This window comes from Ovis aries, chromosome 14, assembly GCF_016772045.2.
Source record: "Ovis aries strain OAR_USU_Benz2616 breed Rambouillet chromosome 14, ARS-UI_Ramb_v3.0, whole genome shotgun sequence".
NCBI classification, from domain to species: domain Eukaryota; kingdom Metazoa; phylum Chordata; class Mammalia; order Artiodactyla; family Bovidae; genus Ovis; species Ovis aries.
The window spans coordinates 14160637-14178030 of NC_056067.1; the positions used below are offsets into that span (position 1 = coordinate 14160637).

The window sequence follows — 17394 nt, forward strand, 5'->3', positions numbered from 1 at the left end:
CTGCAATCTGGAAAAAATGTCCCGATTTCCTTTGCAGCCACCAAGAACCAAATCAGAATTCTCTGAGTGATGATAACTCCTCGAACTGAAATGAAAACACAGTGAAAGCCTCTTTAGTGTCTCCTATCTATGCTGGGCTACCTCTTCTTCTGCCTCCAGCATGGCCTGTGGTCACAGGGCCAGGGAGTACCCAAGCACCACAGGGCACGCATGGTGCCCCAGCAACAGCACAAAGCCAGCAACCAGCTCTGGCAACATATCAAAATGATTACACAACCAACTGGGATTTATCCTAAGAATGCAAGGTTGGCTCAATATGCAAAAATCAATTAATGCAATTAACATGAGTAGAATAGAAAACCAAAACCCACACAGATAAAACATTAAGTTCAACACCATCTCACGACTAAAAAAACAAACTAACTAGGAGTAAAAGGGACCTTCCTCAACCTGGCAAAGGGCATTTATGAAGACCCCACAGCTCACATTGTACTCAATGATAACAGACTGAAAACTGTCCTCCCAAGACCAGGACCAGGACGAAGTGTCTGCTTCTACTGCCTCCAGTGAGCACTGCACTGTGAAGTTCTAGACAGGACAACTCAGCAAGTAAATCAGCACATAAAAGTCATTCGGATTGGAAAGGAAAAAGTTTAACCATCCTATTCACAGATGACAGGACCTTATATATACAAAAATCATAAAAAATTAACAATAAAAAGCCATCTGAGCAAATAAGTGAAATTAAAGCAATGATACCATTTACAATGGTGCAAAAAAAAATAAAATATTGCAGAATAAATTTAATCAAGGAGATGCGAGACTTGCACACTGAAAACTATAGAACACTGTTGAAAGATATTAAAGATGACCTAAACAAATGGAAGGACCCAAACTGATAAACAGATACAGTGCAGTCATTATCAGAATCCCAGCTCGTTTTGTACAAATTGATAAGCTGATCCTAAAAATCCAGATGGAGCTGCAAGGGCTGCAGAACAATCTTGATAAAGAAGGGCAAAGTTAGCGGACTCATCTCTTCCAATTTTACTTCCTTGTTTATTTTTTGGCCGCACCGTGCAGCTTGTGGGACCATAGTTACCCAAGGATTGAACCCGGGCCCTTAGCAGTAAAAGCATGGAGTCCTAACCACTGGACTGCCAGAGAATTCCCACATTTTCCAATTTTAAAACTTATTACAAAGCTATAGTAATCAAAATGGTGTGGTCCTGGCACAGGGACAGAGGTAAAGATAAGTAGAACAGAGTTGAGAGTCCAGAAGTAAATGCACACAGATGGTGAGTGGACTTTTGACAAGAGTAACAAGACCATTCAATGGAAAAGAACAGTCTTTTCAGCAAAAAGGGCAATTGGACATTCACATCCAAAAGAATGGGGCTGGATCTCTACCTCACATCTTACAAAAAATTTACTCAAGAGACTTCCCTGGTGGTTCAGTGGTTAAGAATCCGCCTTGCAATGCAGGGGATGTGGGTTCCATGCCTGGTCAGGAAACTAAGACCCCCCCCATGCCGAGACGCAACTGAGCCTGTGGGCTGTAACTGCAAAGTCTGTGCGCCTCAACTAAGACCTGATGCAGTCAAATAAATAAATTTAGGGGAAAAAAAAGTAACTCAAAATGGATCAAAGGCCCAAAAGCTAAAATTAAAAACAGATGAATACGGCTTCTTCAAAATGTAAAACTCGTATGAATCAAAGTACTCTATCAAGGGAGTGAACCAATGACTTTAAGGGATGGGAGAAAGCATCTGTGATTCACGTATTTCAAGGGAGCTGGCATTTGGACTATATAAAGAACCCTTAAGACTCAACAAGCAAATAGCCCAATTGTAAATAGGCAAAGGATCTGATCAGACATCTGTCCAAAAAAGATAAATAAATGGTCAACACTGTGAGCCATCAGGGAAAAGCAAATCAAAACCATAACAAGATAACACCACACACCACCTGGACACAGCATATGTCCTCAACCAGGAGGACGATGAGACTGAACAGGCCGTGTCAGACACCCACAGCCTGCACAGCCCAGACAGGACTGGGAAGGCCTGCCTCTCGTGGCAGCCAGTCCACACCGGTACTTCCTGCACCGTGGGTGGCGACACTGGCGCCCACCACCTACTAGACCTTTTATTCTCACATTTGCTGATCAGGTGACGCACAGAGAGAAAGATGATACCAGAAGCTTGCCTTCATTGCGAAGATTCAGACTTGTTATCAGATATGTCCAAATGTGTGGACCGAGAGAAATAAAATCATTCTTAGAGCTACCAAAATCAAAACACACATGCCTCTGGGCACCAACGTTCCTAACCTTTGGCAGAAGTCCATGAGCACGTCGACCAGGGTGGTACAAGCGGCTTCCAGGTCTCCATCACAGCCACCAGCGGCAGAGGGCATGGGGAGGAAGTGCTGGTGGATGGCCCACTGCTGGAAGTCCTGCCTACAATGCAAACACCAGGGTCTGTGCCTAGGGAGGCCACCTCAGCCGGAGGGGTGGGGGACTGCAGGTGCACGGCTGCTGAGCCGGGGGCAGAGGGGGTGTCTGTACTGGCTGCGTCCAGCAGCAGCGCACCCAGATGTGGACCAGGCTCCATAGTGCTAAGCCCACAGCACTGGCAGCCGCCAGTGCTGCAGTCTGCCCCCACAGGGAGACCAGAATTCAAGCAGGGCCTCGGCCACGACCACAAGAGGCAGGGGGCACTGCAGTGAGGAGCAAGGGAAGGAGGCCCCGACCTGAGGGAGAGCTAAGAAGGCGTACTCTGGATCTGCACGCCAGGACACTGGAGAGGAGCGAGGCCCCGGGCTCATAAGCGCAGGAAGGAAGCGCTCAGGAAGCAAGCCAGGCACAAAGCTGATAGGTGGGAGTGCCCCACCAGCCCCTCCACCCCCACCGTCCGAGTTGCAGAAGGCATTGTCGTCACTCCCACTCCTGTTTGCCATCCTTCCTAAGTCTACTTGTTCCATCAGAATCTGACACCATGTCACAGCATCTCCACGTGTGGGAACGTCTCTGACCACACCACAGATGGAGGCCTGAGGACAGCCACCCCTGCTGCGAAGCCCCTCAGCACACACCTGAGCCCCAAACAGCACACCTTATGGCTCAGCCATCTCGTTCACGGGCCCCGGGACCCACAGGGGCCCTGGGACCCACAGGGGCTCAGACCCCAATTTGCTCACTCCTGTTGCCATGCCTCGAAGCCAGCAATTGATGAAGCCATGCCCACCCTCCCCTGCCTTGGCTGACACCAGCTGAGATCTTCGTGGCTCCCTGACCACGGCCCTCGGGGGTTCAGACTCCTTGTTCCTCACCTGCCAGCACCTGCTCCCACAGCCCTGCTGTATCTCCCTGCCTGCTTCCGGGCTGCACAGTCCCTCAGCAGGAGTGCCCACTCAGGGCCAACGGGGCAGAAGTGCAGGCAGGGAGCCCCATCTGTTTTGTTCACGCTATATCCCTAGCTCCCAGACCATTCTAGAAGTATCTGCCAAACCACAGGAGCTCAGGAAGTATTCCTTGAATAATAGAATGAATAAAATTATATTATACTATAACATAGACTTTATGTTAAGCTGAACGTTAAATTGAGGACATCATGACACAAAACAGTGTAACGTTTTAAAGGGCAGATCTTTAAGTACTTACCTTTCTATATCTGAAAGAGAATCAACTTCAGGCTGAATTTCTATTTCCAGTTGTAACCAGTCTCTATAAGTCAACTGAGAGAAAAAGCTCAAGTGACCACCATGCCAAGGACGGCACACAGAAGCCACAGGGCAGGCTGTGACTGTGGCTCTCACGGCAGCTGGAGGTCTCCTGGGTCTCAGACCCTCTCATCCTCACGCCACTTCCCAGTGTTAGACAGGGAGCTTGGCATGAAGCCCCAAGAACCAGTAATTTAACCCTGAGAGTGAAGCTACCTGAAACTTTTCAAACTGGTCTAAAACTGCATCGTCCACACTGCTGCCTGGCCCTGGACAGATCGTGGCGTCCGCACAACTCGTTTCAGCTCACCGAATTGGGAGTATAACATGAAGCTTCCAGCAGTTGCACAGCACTCACCCTGTCTTTAAATTCTGGGGCAGCTCCACATGTCCATGGAGACCAACCTCAAAACCTCACACTGCGTGTAGCAGGTATCCCAGGGAGGGGACTGCAGGACCTACCTGGAGCCCCTCCTGCTTCAGCAGTTCCTTCAGGGCTCTTTGCTTCCACAGGCAGAGGGCGGCTCTCCGCCAGTCCACGGAGGGCAGGCACAGGGGCCTCCAGGGTGGGCTGGCCAGGTCCTCCTGAGACGGGGGGTCTCGAGCTTCTGGGAACCATCTGAACATGATGAACTGGAACTGAAAAAATCCAGTGGCGTGTGTGCTGTGAGGCCGGCCACGCTCGGCTGGCAGTGGGGAGCCCCTGCTCCTCAGATGGCACTTCAAGGGGCAGCAGCTCTGACTGCACATCTGAGGCCGCTTGTGTCCTGCAGCTGTGCTCAGCTGTCCCCTGAGGCTTGCTGGCACTGGGGTCTGTGTGAGAAGCTCCTGGGAGATGGACAAGCCACCTGTCTTTCGTTAGGAGACAGAAACCCCTGCCCTGTGCTTCCGGACTCACAGGCAGCGCAAGGGGACCATGGCAGCTTGGGACTCCCCCTGACCTGCCCCCGTCCCACACTGTGAAACTGTGGTACCAGCCCCCAGGCTGCTCCTGACAAGGCAGCTCCCAGCAGGGCCCAGGAGTCCAACATGGAGCCTGGAACTGAGAAGCAAGCTTATCGCCCAGTGGACAGGCTCCCTGGAACTCTGTGCCGCAACCCCGGCTCCCGCTGGAACGGACAGCCCTGCCACCCTTGACACAGAATCCCAACACGCAGTCTCCAGGGCTATCTTTAGAGGAAGTATAGGGCGCCTCTTTACCTGGGAAGACACTTCTTATGACTACTCTTATGAGCCAATTTTATAAACAGGAGGGACATCTGTGGTTCACCTTACACCCCCTCCTCTTAACTCAGCCAGAAAGAAAAGGCAGAAGGCGGTGGCTCCCAGGAGATAGCCTGCCACAGACCAAAGCGGTGCTGAGCATGAGATGGAGGCCACACAGCCTCGGGCCAGAGACCCATAGAAAACAGGAACTCGGCCGAGAAAGGAACCCAGAAGACTCACCTTTTTTATAAGGCCAGGAGACAGACAGCTGTGCAGAAGCTCATGTGACTGGGAAAACTTACACAAGGAATAAGAAATTGCTGCTGTAGAAAATCTGAGAATAGAAAACGGAAATTATAACACAGAAACGGGATGCACACAAAATACAGGGTGGAAATCAGCATGAGTTACACAAAGTGAACCAAGGGCATCCCAGCACCCCCACCCCACCCCCTAGTAACGCATCTTGGAAAATGTAAACACGCAAGCACTCCATGTAAGAGCTTGCTTCCCCAGCGTGTCAGGGAGGGCGTGCCCCGTGGGGTTCACGGGCATGACCCACACATTGTTTGCTGTTCCTGCCTATAAGGACCTCCAAGCCAGGGAGAAGTGGGTCCAGTAGCAGCCTCAGCTCTGCCCACCCATGGTGGCTGTGACAAGTCAGGCAGAGACTGGCAGGGAGTCTGGGTGGTGAGGACAGGGCCTGACTCCCGGGGGCCTCATCACTGAGAGCTGCTCCTGAGCTTGGCTCTCCCTGTCTGCTGATGTCAGCTTAGTCCGCAAGCCAGGACCCTGGCCCTGCCAACATCCCTCCCTGCCGGAGTCTCTGGCTTCTGTCCTGACTTCAGTCTGTTCACCTCAGCAGCTGCAGAAAGCCCCAGGTCTCTGCCATGGGTGGCCGCTCTCACCCCAGCCATCTCTCACACCTGCCAAGCCTGGTGCCGGGCTCCCTGCAACTGCTGGGTCCTGGGAGAGGTTCTGGTGCTTTGTGTATAGTGACAGGACAGCCATGTGTGCAGAGGAGTGCCCCAGAGAAAGCTGCTTGCCACAGGGAGACCCCAGAACTGAACCTGAGGGACAGGTCCACCCAGCTGCTGGCCACCCAGCCTAGAGAAGGACACCTGCAGCCCAGAGCCAGCGTCTCCAAAGGCAGGGAGCAAGGCAGGATGACTTCACTGTCCTAACCAGAGATACCAGCATGCGCCCAGATACATCCAGACAGGGTTCCTTCCGGGAGGTGTGGACCAGCACAGCACGGAGCACGTGTGTCTGTGCTGTGCTGTCTGAGAAACACGTTACTACTGACAAGGTGTACTTACTTCAGACACAGGGCCGAGGCCTGCTGGGCCACACAGGGCAGGAGGCTGTCGATGAACTCAGGGATGGGCAGGCCCCTGGCAGGGGCAGGAGGGCCCACGTGCACCTTGGGGAGCACAGACCTGGACTCGCCCAGGTGAACAGCCAGCGCAGCCAAGCCCAGCACGTGTGAGGCACTCAGGCTTGGGCCCTAAGACAAGAGAGAAAAGGTGTTCGGTGCTGGGGGGCTGGGTGGGGGACCCACTCCCAGCTGGAGGGAATGGTAGCCCTACCTGGTGATGGAGCAGCTGGCAGAGCCTGGTGAGCACAGCTGGCAGGAACCTGTGTCCACACAGGGCCCTCACGAAGTGGGTGGCCCAGGGGCCCTGCCTACGGGGGCAAGCAACAGAGAACAGGGCAGTGGCACTCCCAGCCCTCCCAGAGCCCATGGATGAGCAGGCAGGCACCGCAGACCCAGGAAGAGCCAAGCTGCTCCCCAGACAACAGGCTCACCTGCTGCGAGACTGCCTTGGCCACGTGCCTGCGCTACGGTACATCAGCCCCCAGCCCTCCCCGCCTTCCCCCAGCGCAGCAGGACATCGGGGGCAGCCCAAGACCGATGGCCTCTCATCAGGAGCACCAGGCTGCCCTCGGGACAGCTCCAACCACCTGCTGGGACCACCTGGCCTCTACCTGTCCGGTGGGGCGACACTGGAGGCTGCCATGAGGTTCTGACAAAAGGACGTCAGCAGGAGGTCCACCACCTGAGAGGAAAGGTCTCGTTGGAGTGTTTACACTCCGGACACACAGGATCAGAGATAAGCTCACGAGACTATGAAACAGGCTAGTGCCCAGAGAGAAGGCTGCCACTCCCAGGTCATAGGAACCCCCAGACCCTGGGAAGGTCCTCCGAGGTCATGATGGGATGTGTCAGTGGAGAATAGGGTCGGCAGACCTGCCCACACCTTCCTCACAAATGCAGAGTTTGCATGCAGACAATACCAAACCCTCAACTCACTCACACACGGTCTCCCACACTCACCCTCTGCTCCCGCGGCTGCAGCTCAGGGGCCTGGATGCTGAGCTGCACCGGGGCCGCCTCGCCGCTGCTGACATCCTCGCTGAGGCCCAGGACAGAGTGGAGCCTCTCGGAGACCATGGCCACCTGAGCTGATAGCACTACAAGGGAGGGGCTGCCATAAGCAGGACCACAGGCTGCAGGGGCGGTGTTAGGAAGGGCCATGCTGGCCACAAGGGGATGTCCTGGGCCCGCAGGGTAACCACAGCTGCAGCAGAGCTAACCACACAGGGCTGGGACTGTGAAAACCATGTGTCACTTCTGACCCTCAATTTTAACTCCTCACAGGCTTCCATGTTCTCTGCAGGTCAGATGTGAATGTACATACACTATACGCATTCACAATATACCTAATTTTTTTTAATATTTCCAGGCTACATGGTTTATCTGCAGGTTTTTTCAAATTGTCATTTACCTCCAAAAAATTAAGCATATTACTGAAAATAATCTGCATATATTGAATAGACCTGTGCAGTTAAAAACATGGCTTATTTATATTAGTTTCTGCATTTAGCATAACAAAGTCTAAAACTACTGGAACTGAGCACTTTATTTCGTGGCCACCGTGTGCTCTGAACTGCAAGACTGGTTCTCCAGGTCCCCCAGAGGAGACAGTCCAGGAGCAGAGACCCAGTGCTGAGGGCTGGAGGTGCTGGGCAGTGGAGGTCAGAAAGAAAACCACACCCAGCCCAGCACACAGCTTCCTCCTCTACATCACCTATCCCACCAGTGCCAAGGAGAGAAAGTTCACCTTCTGCCAAGGCTTTGGGACAGCCTGCATGTCAGAAACAAGGCTGTGTCCTCCACACCCACCGGGCCACAGTCAGGGTTCGTGACAGATGCTGAGCTCAGGGAACGCAATGACCGCTGTGGCTCAGGGACCAGCCATGAACCTGAGCACACGGGACAAGCCTTCCCACCCACAAACACCCACTGTGGACAGCCCTGCCTGCAGCCCCCTCCTCACCGTCATGCTGGGTGGGGTCTGTCATAGAGGCCCTGAGCTCCTGCAGGGCAGCCATGAGCAGGTCCAGTGGCTCCTCTGCACAGCTGGGCTCCACCTCCCCTCCCGGGGCTGCATCTGAGAGGCAGGGGGTGATTTTCACAATTGGGCTAGACGTCAAGACACGGAAGTTTAGGAAAAAAACATGGTTCTATGCACATCATCGCTGCAAGTGTACCACGCACATACGTAATAAAAAAGACCATATGCTTATGGAGGGAGGCAGGGCTGGGGGTGTGAATTATGGACAGATGATGGTCAAACTGATGATGATGTTTCTCAAACTTCTAAGTAACATTGTGATACTGTTTTTTATCCCAGGATGTTAAGATCAGATGTTAGAGGGAATTACCAGTCCTCAACATACATTTAAAAGGTTCTAGAAGCCCTTTTCCAAAAGCAGGACCAGGGATCAGGAAGAGAGGCAAGGCTGCTCTTGGTTGTGGACACAGCCCTCCAGCCCTTTGGCACCTCATCAGTGAGATATTCTGATACAGGGCCAAACAGGTGTGGGTCCCCTTGGCCATCAGAACCTGTGGCAGACTGTGTGAGAGTGTTCTGCCAGACAGAACCAGAGAATAGAGTTGCAGGTAGTCAGTCAGCCTAATTGGCTGGCAGGCAGCAGAGGCTCTGACCAGCAAACAGCAGCACCATCTCAACATTGACAGGCCAGGCCCTGTGCAGATGGCACCTTGCTTCTGGGAGGTGGGGTAGGGACAGTGTCCCTGGCTGCTCCAAGTCGGATGCACTCTTGGCCCAGGTCTACATCACTGTCCCCTAGAAATGGCAAGATCCCCACCAACATCACCAAGAGTTGAGGCAGACCCCCAGTAGGACACGGTGCAGAACCAGCACCATGACCTCAGCCTGGCTGGTCACCTGAATGTAAACGTGAATCAGATGGGCAACAGAAACCATGTCACAACCTCAGCAGGGCACACAAAGATGACAGTCAAGTGGACTTGGTACCACGTCCTTTAGGAAATGTACGGCAGGTACTTCCCGGCTGAGACCTGAGAGGACTGACATCACAGACAGCCCTCTGGGAGTCACAACCATCCCGGGGCTAAGCCAGTCAGTCACTGAAGCCACAGTTCTGACCAGACAACAAGCATGACATGACCAGACCAGAGGGACTAGGGCTCCACCGACAACGTCTCGTGATTCGGGAAGTGGAGATGGGCACGAATGAGGACCACACCTTCTGGCTGCTTCTGTCCAGCAGTGGAGCAGGCTTGGCGGTAGGTGGAGTACAGGGCTGGGGGAATTTTATCCGCTCTGGGTCAGAAGGAAACAGTAAAATAGACCACTGCAATTTAAATTGATTCTCAAGGTTACAATTTCAGAAACTATCAGAAAACAAAAATATGCAATACAGTAAACTATACGACACATAAACAGATTATACAACACCACACCACATGACTCTACTGAATAATACATGCTGCATAAACGCCTGCAATGGCTTTTGTTGGGTAGAGAGATTAGAAATGATTTGCACTTCTCTCAGTCAAGTTTTGGTAATTCCCAAATTTTAAAGGTGAACTTAATTACTTTTTATGAGAAATGCTAAGAGAAACACCCAGTTAATGCTTATGTCACTCAAAATATAAGTCCAGTGATGATGCCGGGCAGCTACAGGGCATGGACCCAGGTGGCACGCCCTCATGGCACAAGGACGAGTCCAAGGACAAGAGCAGCAGAGTCCCCTTCAGAGGAGTGGAAGTCACAAGCGGCCCAATTATGAGACACATGGACAGCAGCATGGTCTGCAGGACACTCCCCCTCCACACACACTGTGCTGCAAACTGTGATGGCAAGACTCAAGCAGAAGACCAGAGAGAGACCTGCTGTGGTCCCGAGTATGAATGTGCACAGGGACTGGAGACCAGGAGCTGAGGGGCACCACCTTCTGCCCTGGGGTCAGTAAAGCCTTTAGCCCCAAATCAGAAACCAGTGCGATTAAAAACAGCAAACTCAAGGAAACAGAGAAATCCACAGAAAAGAAACTGTGAGTCTTTGCTCTCATTAATATCTTCAGAGAGACAAGACACAGCACTGCAGCTATGAAACAAGAATGGATTGCTGGGGGCTTCTCTGGAGGCTCAGTGGTAAAGAATCTGCCTGTCAATGCAGGAGACAAGGGTTCGATCACTAGTCCAGGAAAGTCCCACATGCCATGGGACAGCCCGTGCACCCCAGCTGGTGAGTGTGTGCCCTAGAGCCCCTGCTCCACAAGAGAAGCCACCACAGTGAGCATCCCGTGCACCACAACTAGAGTGGCCCCTGCCTGCTGCAACTAGAGAAAACCTCACACAGTGACAAAGACCCAGCACAGTCAAAAGTAAATTATATAAGAAAAGGAATGGACTGCTGTACAAAGAAATATCTGATGGCAGAAATGAAACACTCAGTAAAAGTACCTACAGATAAACTTTAAGAAATCTCCCAGAAAGGAGAGGGAAAACAAATTGAAACAGATATGCAAAATATGACAAAAGAGAAAAAAGTCAGAAGACACTTCAGGAAATATAACACCTAAAAACGATAAGTTCCAAGAAGGAAAAAGACACAGAAGAAACTTTCAATGATATGAACCAAGATAAAATAATCAGCATCTGGGACTGGCTTCAAAACCATCCAGAATACTGAGTGGGTAAATGAATTTGAAGGCTACAGATGAAACAAGATTGGTCATTTATTGATAACTATTAAATCTGGGTGACAGATTCTATTCTGCTTTTCTGTCTTAAATTTTTTGTAAAATTTTAAAAAAGGGTTTTAAATATCCAAGAAAATTTCTTAGTACTGAAGGATATGAACTTCCAGATTAAAAGCCCCACCATATGCCCAGCCCAGAAATGAAATCAGATCTACAGTGAAATGCACTGCTATAAAACTTCAGAACAAAGGGAACAAAGACACTACAAGCCTCCAGAAAGAACACAGATCCCATGCAAAGAGTCAGAAATTGTAAGTTTCTAACATGTCAGCAGCAACACTGGACATTAGAAGTCAAGGAAGTGACGCAAAAATTTGAGGGAAAATAATTTCCAACTCAGATTTCTATACCCAGCCAAACTACCTATCAGATGACGGGCTAAAAAAAAGTGTCAAAAAATTTACCTCCCATCCATCCTTTTGTGAGAAGCTTCAATAGGATGCTTTCCACCAACACAAAGGGGCAAACCAAGAAAGAGGAGGATCTTGATACAGAAAAGAGAAGCCAGCACAGGCCATGGCAGAGGACAGCACAAAGTGATGCTGAAGGGAGACTCAAGGGTGACAGCTGCCTCAAAGGCATAAACAGCTAGTAAGTGAGAGTGGAGCAGGTTAGAAGGCCTAGAAGAGATTTCCCTACACTGTAACTGCTGGGATACTCAACGATTCTGAACAAGAGAACAGTCAGACATCCAGCTGAGTTCGCAGGGAAGCATATAAATATATACAAGGAAAACTAAGATAAAACAAAGATGATTATGAACTCCAGAGGAAACAAAAGGAACAACTCTGAACAGTGTCTGGATAGCCTTAAAGACAAGCATTAAATACTAAGGTTTTAAAAACTATTACAGGAAGGATAGCTGTGTTTGTTGGTGCAGGACAGAAAACTAAAACAGAAAAAGTGGTTAAGCACAGAAATAAAGTTATTTGGAGATTTGGGGCAAAATATAAAAAAATCAGGTCAGAGTTGAAAATGCTTGCTTCCAGAAAGTGAAGTGGCAGGATGGGTGGAGCATGGCTATCTGTCTTAAACTTCATAGAAATATCTGATTCTTAAGTCTAACTTTAAAAAAAATTTTTGATATATAGTTGAATTACAATGTTGTGTTAATTTCTGCTGTACAGCAACATGACCCAGGTATATATATCGATACATTCTTTTTCATATTCTTCTCTATTCTGATTTATCACAGGATGTTGAATAGTTACCTGTGCTATGCAGTAGGATCTTGCTATTTATCCATCCTATATGTAACAGTGTACATCTGCGGATCCCAAACTTCCAGTCCATGCCTCCCCTTCTACACCTTGCTCCCCTCCCAGAAACAAGTCTGTTCTCTATGTCTGTGAGCCTGTTTCTGTTTCATTTGTGCCATGTTTTAGATTCTACATACAAGGGACATCATATGGTATTTGTGAAGTTGTGATATTCAGAATCAAAGAAATTTTCTTTTTAACATTTTAAGTAACTAATTTTAAGGCAACTTTATAGATAAATCGAGCATACATGTGACACCACACAGGTCTCTGTGCTGCTAGCCCCCAGCCGCACTGGCCACACGTACCTCCTCAGGGACTCGATAAGGGCCTCGCGGGAATCAGGGGCTCTCGGGAGCTATGAGGAAAGACAGACTCTGTGAGATGCCGAGAGGAACCCCAGTCTCTGCCAACCCAGCCCCAGGGTCACAGGGACGTGTACTGACCACTCGTGGTGTGAGCAGCGCAGGAAGGAAGTGGGACAGGTAATAGGACCTCCGGAATATGCTGCAACAGAGAAGGGCAGGCTCAGGGCGGCCCCTGGCAGAGGACCTGCAGCAGGGCAGTGACCATCCACATCTGGGGCCGTCCCTGAAGGTCAGCATCACGTGTTCAAGTCTTCTTTCTCACTGGTTTGGGAGCCCTTTGCACAAATAGAACTCTGTGCTGGTGACTACCTGTGCCTGGAGAGTCAGGGCATTCTGGAATCTGGGCTCATCCATGATCAGGAGGTTGACTGTGGGAGCCGGAGGCCATGCACATCCCTCAGGGGCAAAGCCTTAAGAAAGCTACCCCACACTGGGAGCAGCCAGAATTTATGCTTTGGGGTCACAGCAAATTCTACAAAATTCTGCTATTCAACTCCCTGCACTGGCCTCACACGGTCACAGCTGAAGCATGAACAAGAAAAATCATTGTGGCTTAAGGGAGGGCCTGTTCTGATCCCTCTGAACAGCTTTCCTAAAGGTCCCACCCATCATGGCCACAGACCTTCGCTGGGGCCTGCCCAGTAGCCCTCCCGGTATGTGACCCTACCTGGCCTCTAGGATGGCGACAGGAACCTTCCCTGTGTGTTCAAACACCGTGAGTGCCTTCTCGACATCCTGGGATGCTTGGCTCTGGGGCTGGACAGAAATGAACAGAAGACTTAAAGAAAAGGCAGGAGCAGAGCAGGGCCATGGTTTTGTGGTCAGGTGAGAGGCACGAGAGAGCAGGGCACGTGGCCAAGCCCCTGTGCCAGCAAACTGCTAGGAGGGATCAACTGCTGCCCCCAGCCTCAGTGAGCTCACCATGTGTGAGAACTGTCCTGCCAGCCCCCGTGGGTCTGTCCCTCCACCCTCTTTCTGCTAGCAACAAAGATCCCAATGCAAAATTTTCAGGTGGGAAGATGCAGAGACCTGACTTTTGACATTTAAAAACATTTATGAAATGGCAACTTGTAAACAACAATAAATCTTAAATGGAAAACTGCTTTACATATTTTAAAGCTTTAATCTGACAGTCCAGCAGAACCTCCAAAAGTTCTTCACAGACTCACAACTTTGAGGTCAGAGTGTCTTAGGAAAGTACACACAGCCCATATCCCCACCTGACATGTGTCTACACAAACAGTTAACACTTTTTTCTAGAATTCCAAGAAAAACACAACCCTGCCCTTCCCCAGCTGATTTACAGACCACTTTGTCCATGAAACCATGTGAAGGGGACCCCAAGAAGAAACATTACTGGCCGTGGGGCCCCTGCTGCTGCTGTGGACAGACACCAGAGGACGGCTCTCCCGGCCGCCACACGTACAGGTGCCCTGACAGCAGAGGCGCAGAGTCCAGGAAGGAGGCCACGCAAAGAGCATGGGCACATTACCTGAGTGACATCTCCGGCAGAAGACAGGTCCTCATAGAGCCCCATGTTTTCTATAGAAACCTGCAGAGAGGTGGGTGTCGGTGAGGACCCCCAGGGGCGCTGGGCTCCACGGACAGAGAGGAGGAGCTGGGACTCACTTTGAGGTCGGCCAGGCGTGTCTTGGCCAGCGCCACATAATCGGTGAGGAGGGTGCGATACTTGCCGGGGACCAGGGGTGGGTGGAGAATGTGTACCTGTGGGCAGAGGGTGGGGGCGTCCATCAGCTCCTCAGCTGCCCCGACTTTCTGGGGCAGTCACTCACACTGACCACAGAAGAGTCCCAGGATCAGCCACAGACCACAGAGGACATGGGGCAGACAGGGCCCTGGGCCAGCCGAGGGCAGGAAGGGTCCTGTCACGGAGCTGGCTCCCAGGCCCCACATGGGAGGAAGGCAGTGAGGGGCCGGGGGACAGGACTCAGGAGGGCCTCTGCTCACTCCCTCTATGTGCGTTACCTCGTGTGTACTCTTTGAAATGAAATAAGCATTTCTTAATTAAATAGGAAGATGATGTTCATGTTCCAAATGTCTTACCCATGAAAGCGAGTGCTGGGGATAGTCATCCCATCACAAAAGCAAGTGCACAGCAGGATGCTTTTGGTGACAACATGAACTGAGCACCCAGTCTTACACCCCAGTAATAACAGTCATGGCCTCGGGGGCGTATTCCCCCAGCTTCTTTGTCAGTATACAGATCATTTTGAACACCAAGCACAGGGCCCAGGACGCTTGCCTGCCTCACTGTCTGTGGTGTGTGGGCATGCAGATAGTCCTGCTCCAGTATCAGCTCCCAGGACCACACACGCTGGTTTCTGGGCATTTACCAGAAGAAACCTGCCTCCCTCGGGTACACCCTGACACCCCAGGGTAGAATCCCCATCTTGTGACTGTTCCCTGCTGCAGTGTCCTGGGGGAACCCCAGGACCGGGGACTGAGCAGAAGGTCCTGCTGGCCTCTCACCTGCAGGTACCGGGGGACCTCGAAGGGCACAAGGTCGGACAGGAACTTGAAGAGGAAGACCAGCGCCTTCTTGCTGCAGCTGTGGATGCCCCTAGTGCTGCCGAAAGTGGCCTGGGGAGGAGCCCGGGAATGAGGTGGGGGCGACAGGAGGACCTGCCATGCAGCGGCCATGGCTATGTCCCGGCCTCAGCAACAGCAGGAAGAGGGAAGCAAAGTCATTTTAGCTTGTTTGTCTCCAGGATGCCATGGCTGTGCCCTAGCTAAACAGACGGACTGAGAATTTAAAAAGTAAAAAATACAGTCCCGTAGGACTTCCCTGGTGGCCCAGTGGTTAGGAATTTGCCTGCAAATACAGGGGACATGGGTTCCATCCCTGGTTCAGGAAGATTCCACATACGGAGGAGCAAGTAAGCCCGAGCACCACAACTACCGAGCCCCCACTCAGAGCCCATGCTCTACAACAAGACAAGCCACTGCAATGAGAAGCCTGGGCTGACTCTGCCCAGGCCGCGTGGCCTCCCACCTCTTCATGAGTGCAGTCTGGCAGGACGGCGAAAACCAACATGGCTGCTCTTGTGCACACTGGGCTGCTCTGTGGTGGTTCTCACGTCCATGGGGATGAGGGGCGGTGCCCTTCTCTCTGCTCTGCTTCCCACCAGGTGCAGGTATTTGTTCTACTCTCACTAGAGAGTAGCCCCAGCTTGCTGCAACTAGGGCTTGCTGCAACCTGTGCAGCAAGGAAGACTCAGTGCAGCCAAAAATAAAGAAAAGATTTTAAACTGAAAAAATTTTAAAAATTTATAAAGAATACATTCCGGTAGAAAATGGTAAATATGGTGCCTTTCTATGAACCTTAGAGACAGGATTTGTCAAATGCCCATGAGAGTCCTGTCCTCAAAGACACACTCATTCCACTCTAACCGCATGCTCAGCTGAGTGGACGACAGCCCTGCAGGGGAGGTAGCCACAGGAGGTGGGCCTTCGGCGAAGCCCCAGGTCACAGCAGGAAAGTGAAGCAGACTCTTAGAGAACTGGGGGCGCCTAGGGGCGCCTGGGGGAGGGAGGTTCTGAAGGGTCGGCCCTGAGCAGTCTGGATGAGCCAGCAAAGAGCAGCACCCACCCCACGTGAGGCCCGCCCGCCCGCCATATTGCAAGGCCTGCGGTAGCTCCTCCTCCAAATCACAACCCTAGTTCTTCTGAAAAAGGCTGGCCAGACAGACAGCAGACATACAGTCACCAGAGTGAGCATGTAGGACACAGTCGACACCACTGGGGCTGCCATCAGAGCACTGCGTGGGCCCCAGGTGGATCCTCAGTGCCAGGATAGTGGACACAGGAGCCCCTGGTCCGCTGTGTGGAGCTGGAGGACGCACGGGGCAGGAGGGAGCTTCATTCAGTGAAAAAACGAACCACGCCCACCAACCCGACAGGCAAGCTGGGCACAGAGCCCAGCAGGGAGGCAACAACTCTGCCACCCAAGCTTCTACGACGAATAGGCCTTGTAATCCCAGGTCCACACGCACCCAGATGGGCTCAGCAGTCTGGGAGGAGCAGCAAACACCAGCACCTGGTGGGAAGTAGAGCAGAGGGACAGGCACCCCCCACCCCATCCCCATGGATGTGAGAACCACCACAGAGCAGCCCAGTGTGCACAAAAGCAGCCGTGTTGGTTTTCGCCGTCCTACCAGACTGCACTCATAAGGAGGTGGGAAACCATGCAGTCTCAGCAGAGTCAACCACAGCAGCAAGCGTGGGCCATGCTGGAGCCCGGGGGCCGGGCAAGAGTACAGGCAGCTCACCTGGAACCAGGTAGCGTAGGACGGGAAGACAGCTGGGCCCTCTAGCGCAGCCTGCCGCACGACTAGGAACGCCAAGACCATGCTGTCCAAGTCCCAGCTCTCGAACGCACGTGTCAGCAGACGGGTCACCCAACCTAGGTAAGAACACCAGCACGGCTGTGGACGAGCCAGGGGTGTGTGCAGGACCGTCCGCCTGCCCCACACCGATCCCCAAGCATAGGCGGCAGCCCGCACGCAGCCTGGCAGTGGGTACGAGGGCAGACAGCAGTGGGCAGACAGCTGAGCAGGGTGGGGTCCTGGGAGACAACACAGCCACAGCTGTCCCCAGCTGGATAATCACCTGCTGAGCAGGCGTGAAGGGCTTCGTTTTCACTTAGCTGGATACAGTAATTCCGTGACAGGCTCACCCACAGACACTGGTCCATAAATCACACACACACACACACACAC

General features: G+C 51.9%; 1 protein-coding gene across 6 annotated transcripts in view; it reads right to left on the reverse strand.

Moving 5' to 3' along the window:
- FANCA (FA complementation group A) overlaps nt 1-17394 on the reverse strand; it is a 38825-nt gene that overhangs the window by 8399 nt on the left and 13032 nt on the right. For all 6 annotated transcript variants that reach the window (XM_042230794.2, XM_027977774.2, XM_042230793.1 and 3 more), the window contains 18 exons: nt 16945-17078; nt 15146-15256; nt 14285-14380; nt 14148-14207; nt 13323-13411; nt 12734-12794; nt 12596-12645; nt 9508-9584; nt 8271-8384; nt 7268-7404; nt 6919-6989; nt 6519-6615; nt 6249-6436; nt 5170-5263; nt 4186-4362; nt 3665-3738; nt 2333-2461; nt 1-85 (listed from right to left, as the gene is read on the reverse strand). In XM_042230794.2, coding sequence (XP_042086728.1) covers nt 1-85; nt 2333-2461; nt 3665-3738; nt 4186-4362; nt 5170-5263; nt 6249-6436; nt 6519-6615; nt 6919-6989; nt 7268-7404; nt 8271-8384; nt 9508-9584; nt 12596-12645; nt 12734-12794; nt 13323-13411; nt 14148-14207; nt 14285-14380; nt 15146-15256; nt 16945-17078 — 1844 coding nt within the window. The remainder of the gene's footprint in view (nt 86-2332; nt 2462-3664; nt 3739-4185; nt 4363-5169; nt 5264-6248; nt 6437-6518; nt 6616-6918; nt 6990-7267; nt 7405-8270; nt 8385-9507; nt 9585-12595; nt 12646-12733; nt 12795-13322; nt 13412-14147; nt 14208-14284; nt 14381-15145; nt 15257-16944; nt 17079-17394) is intronic.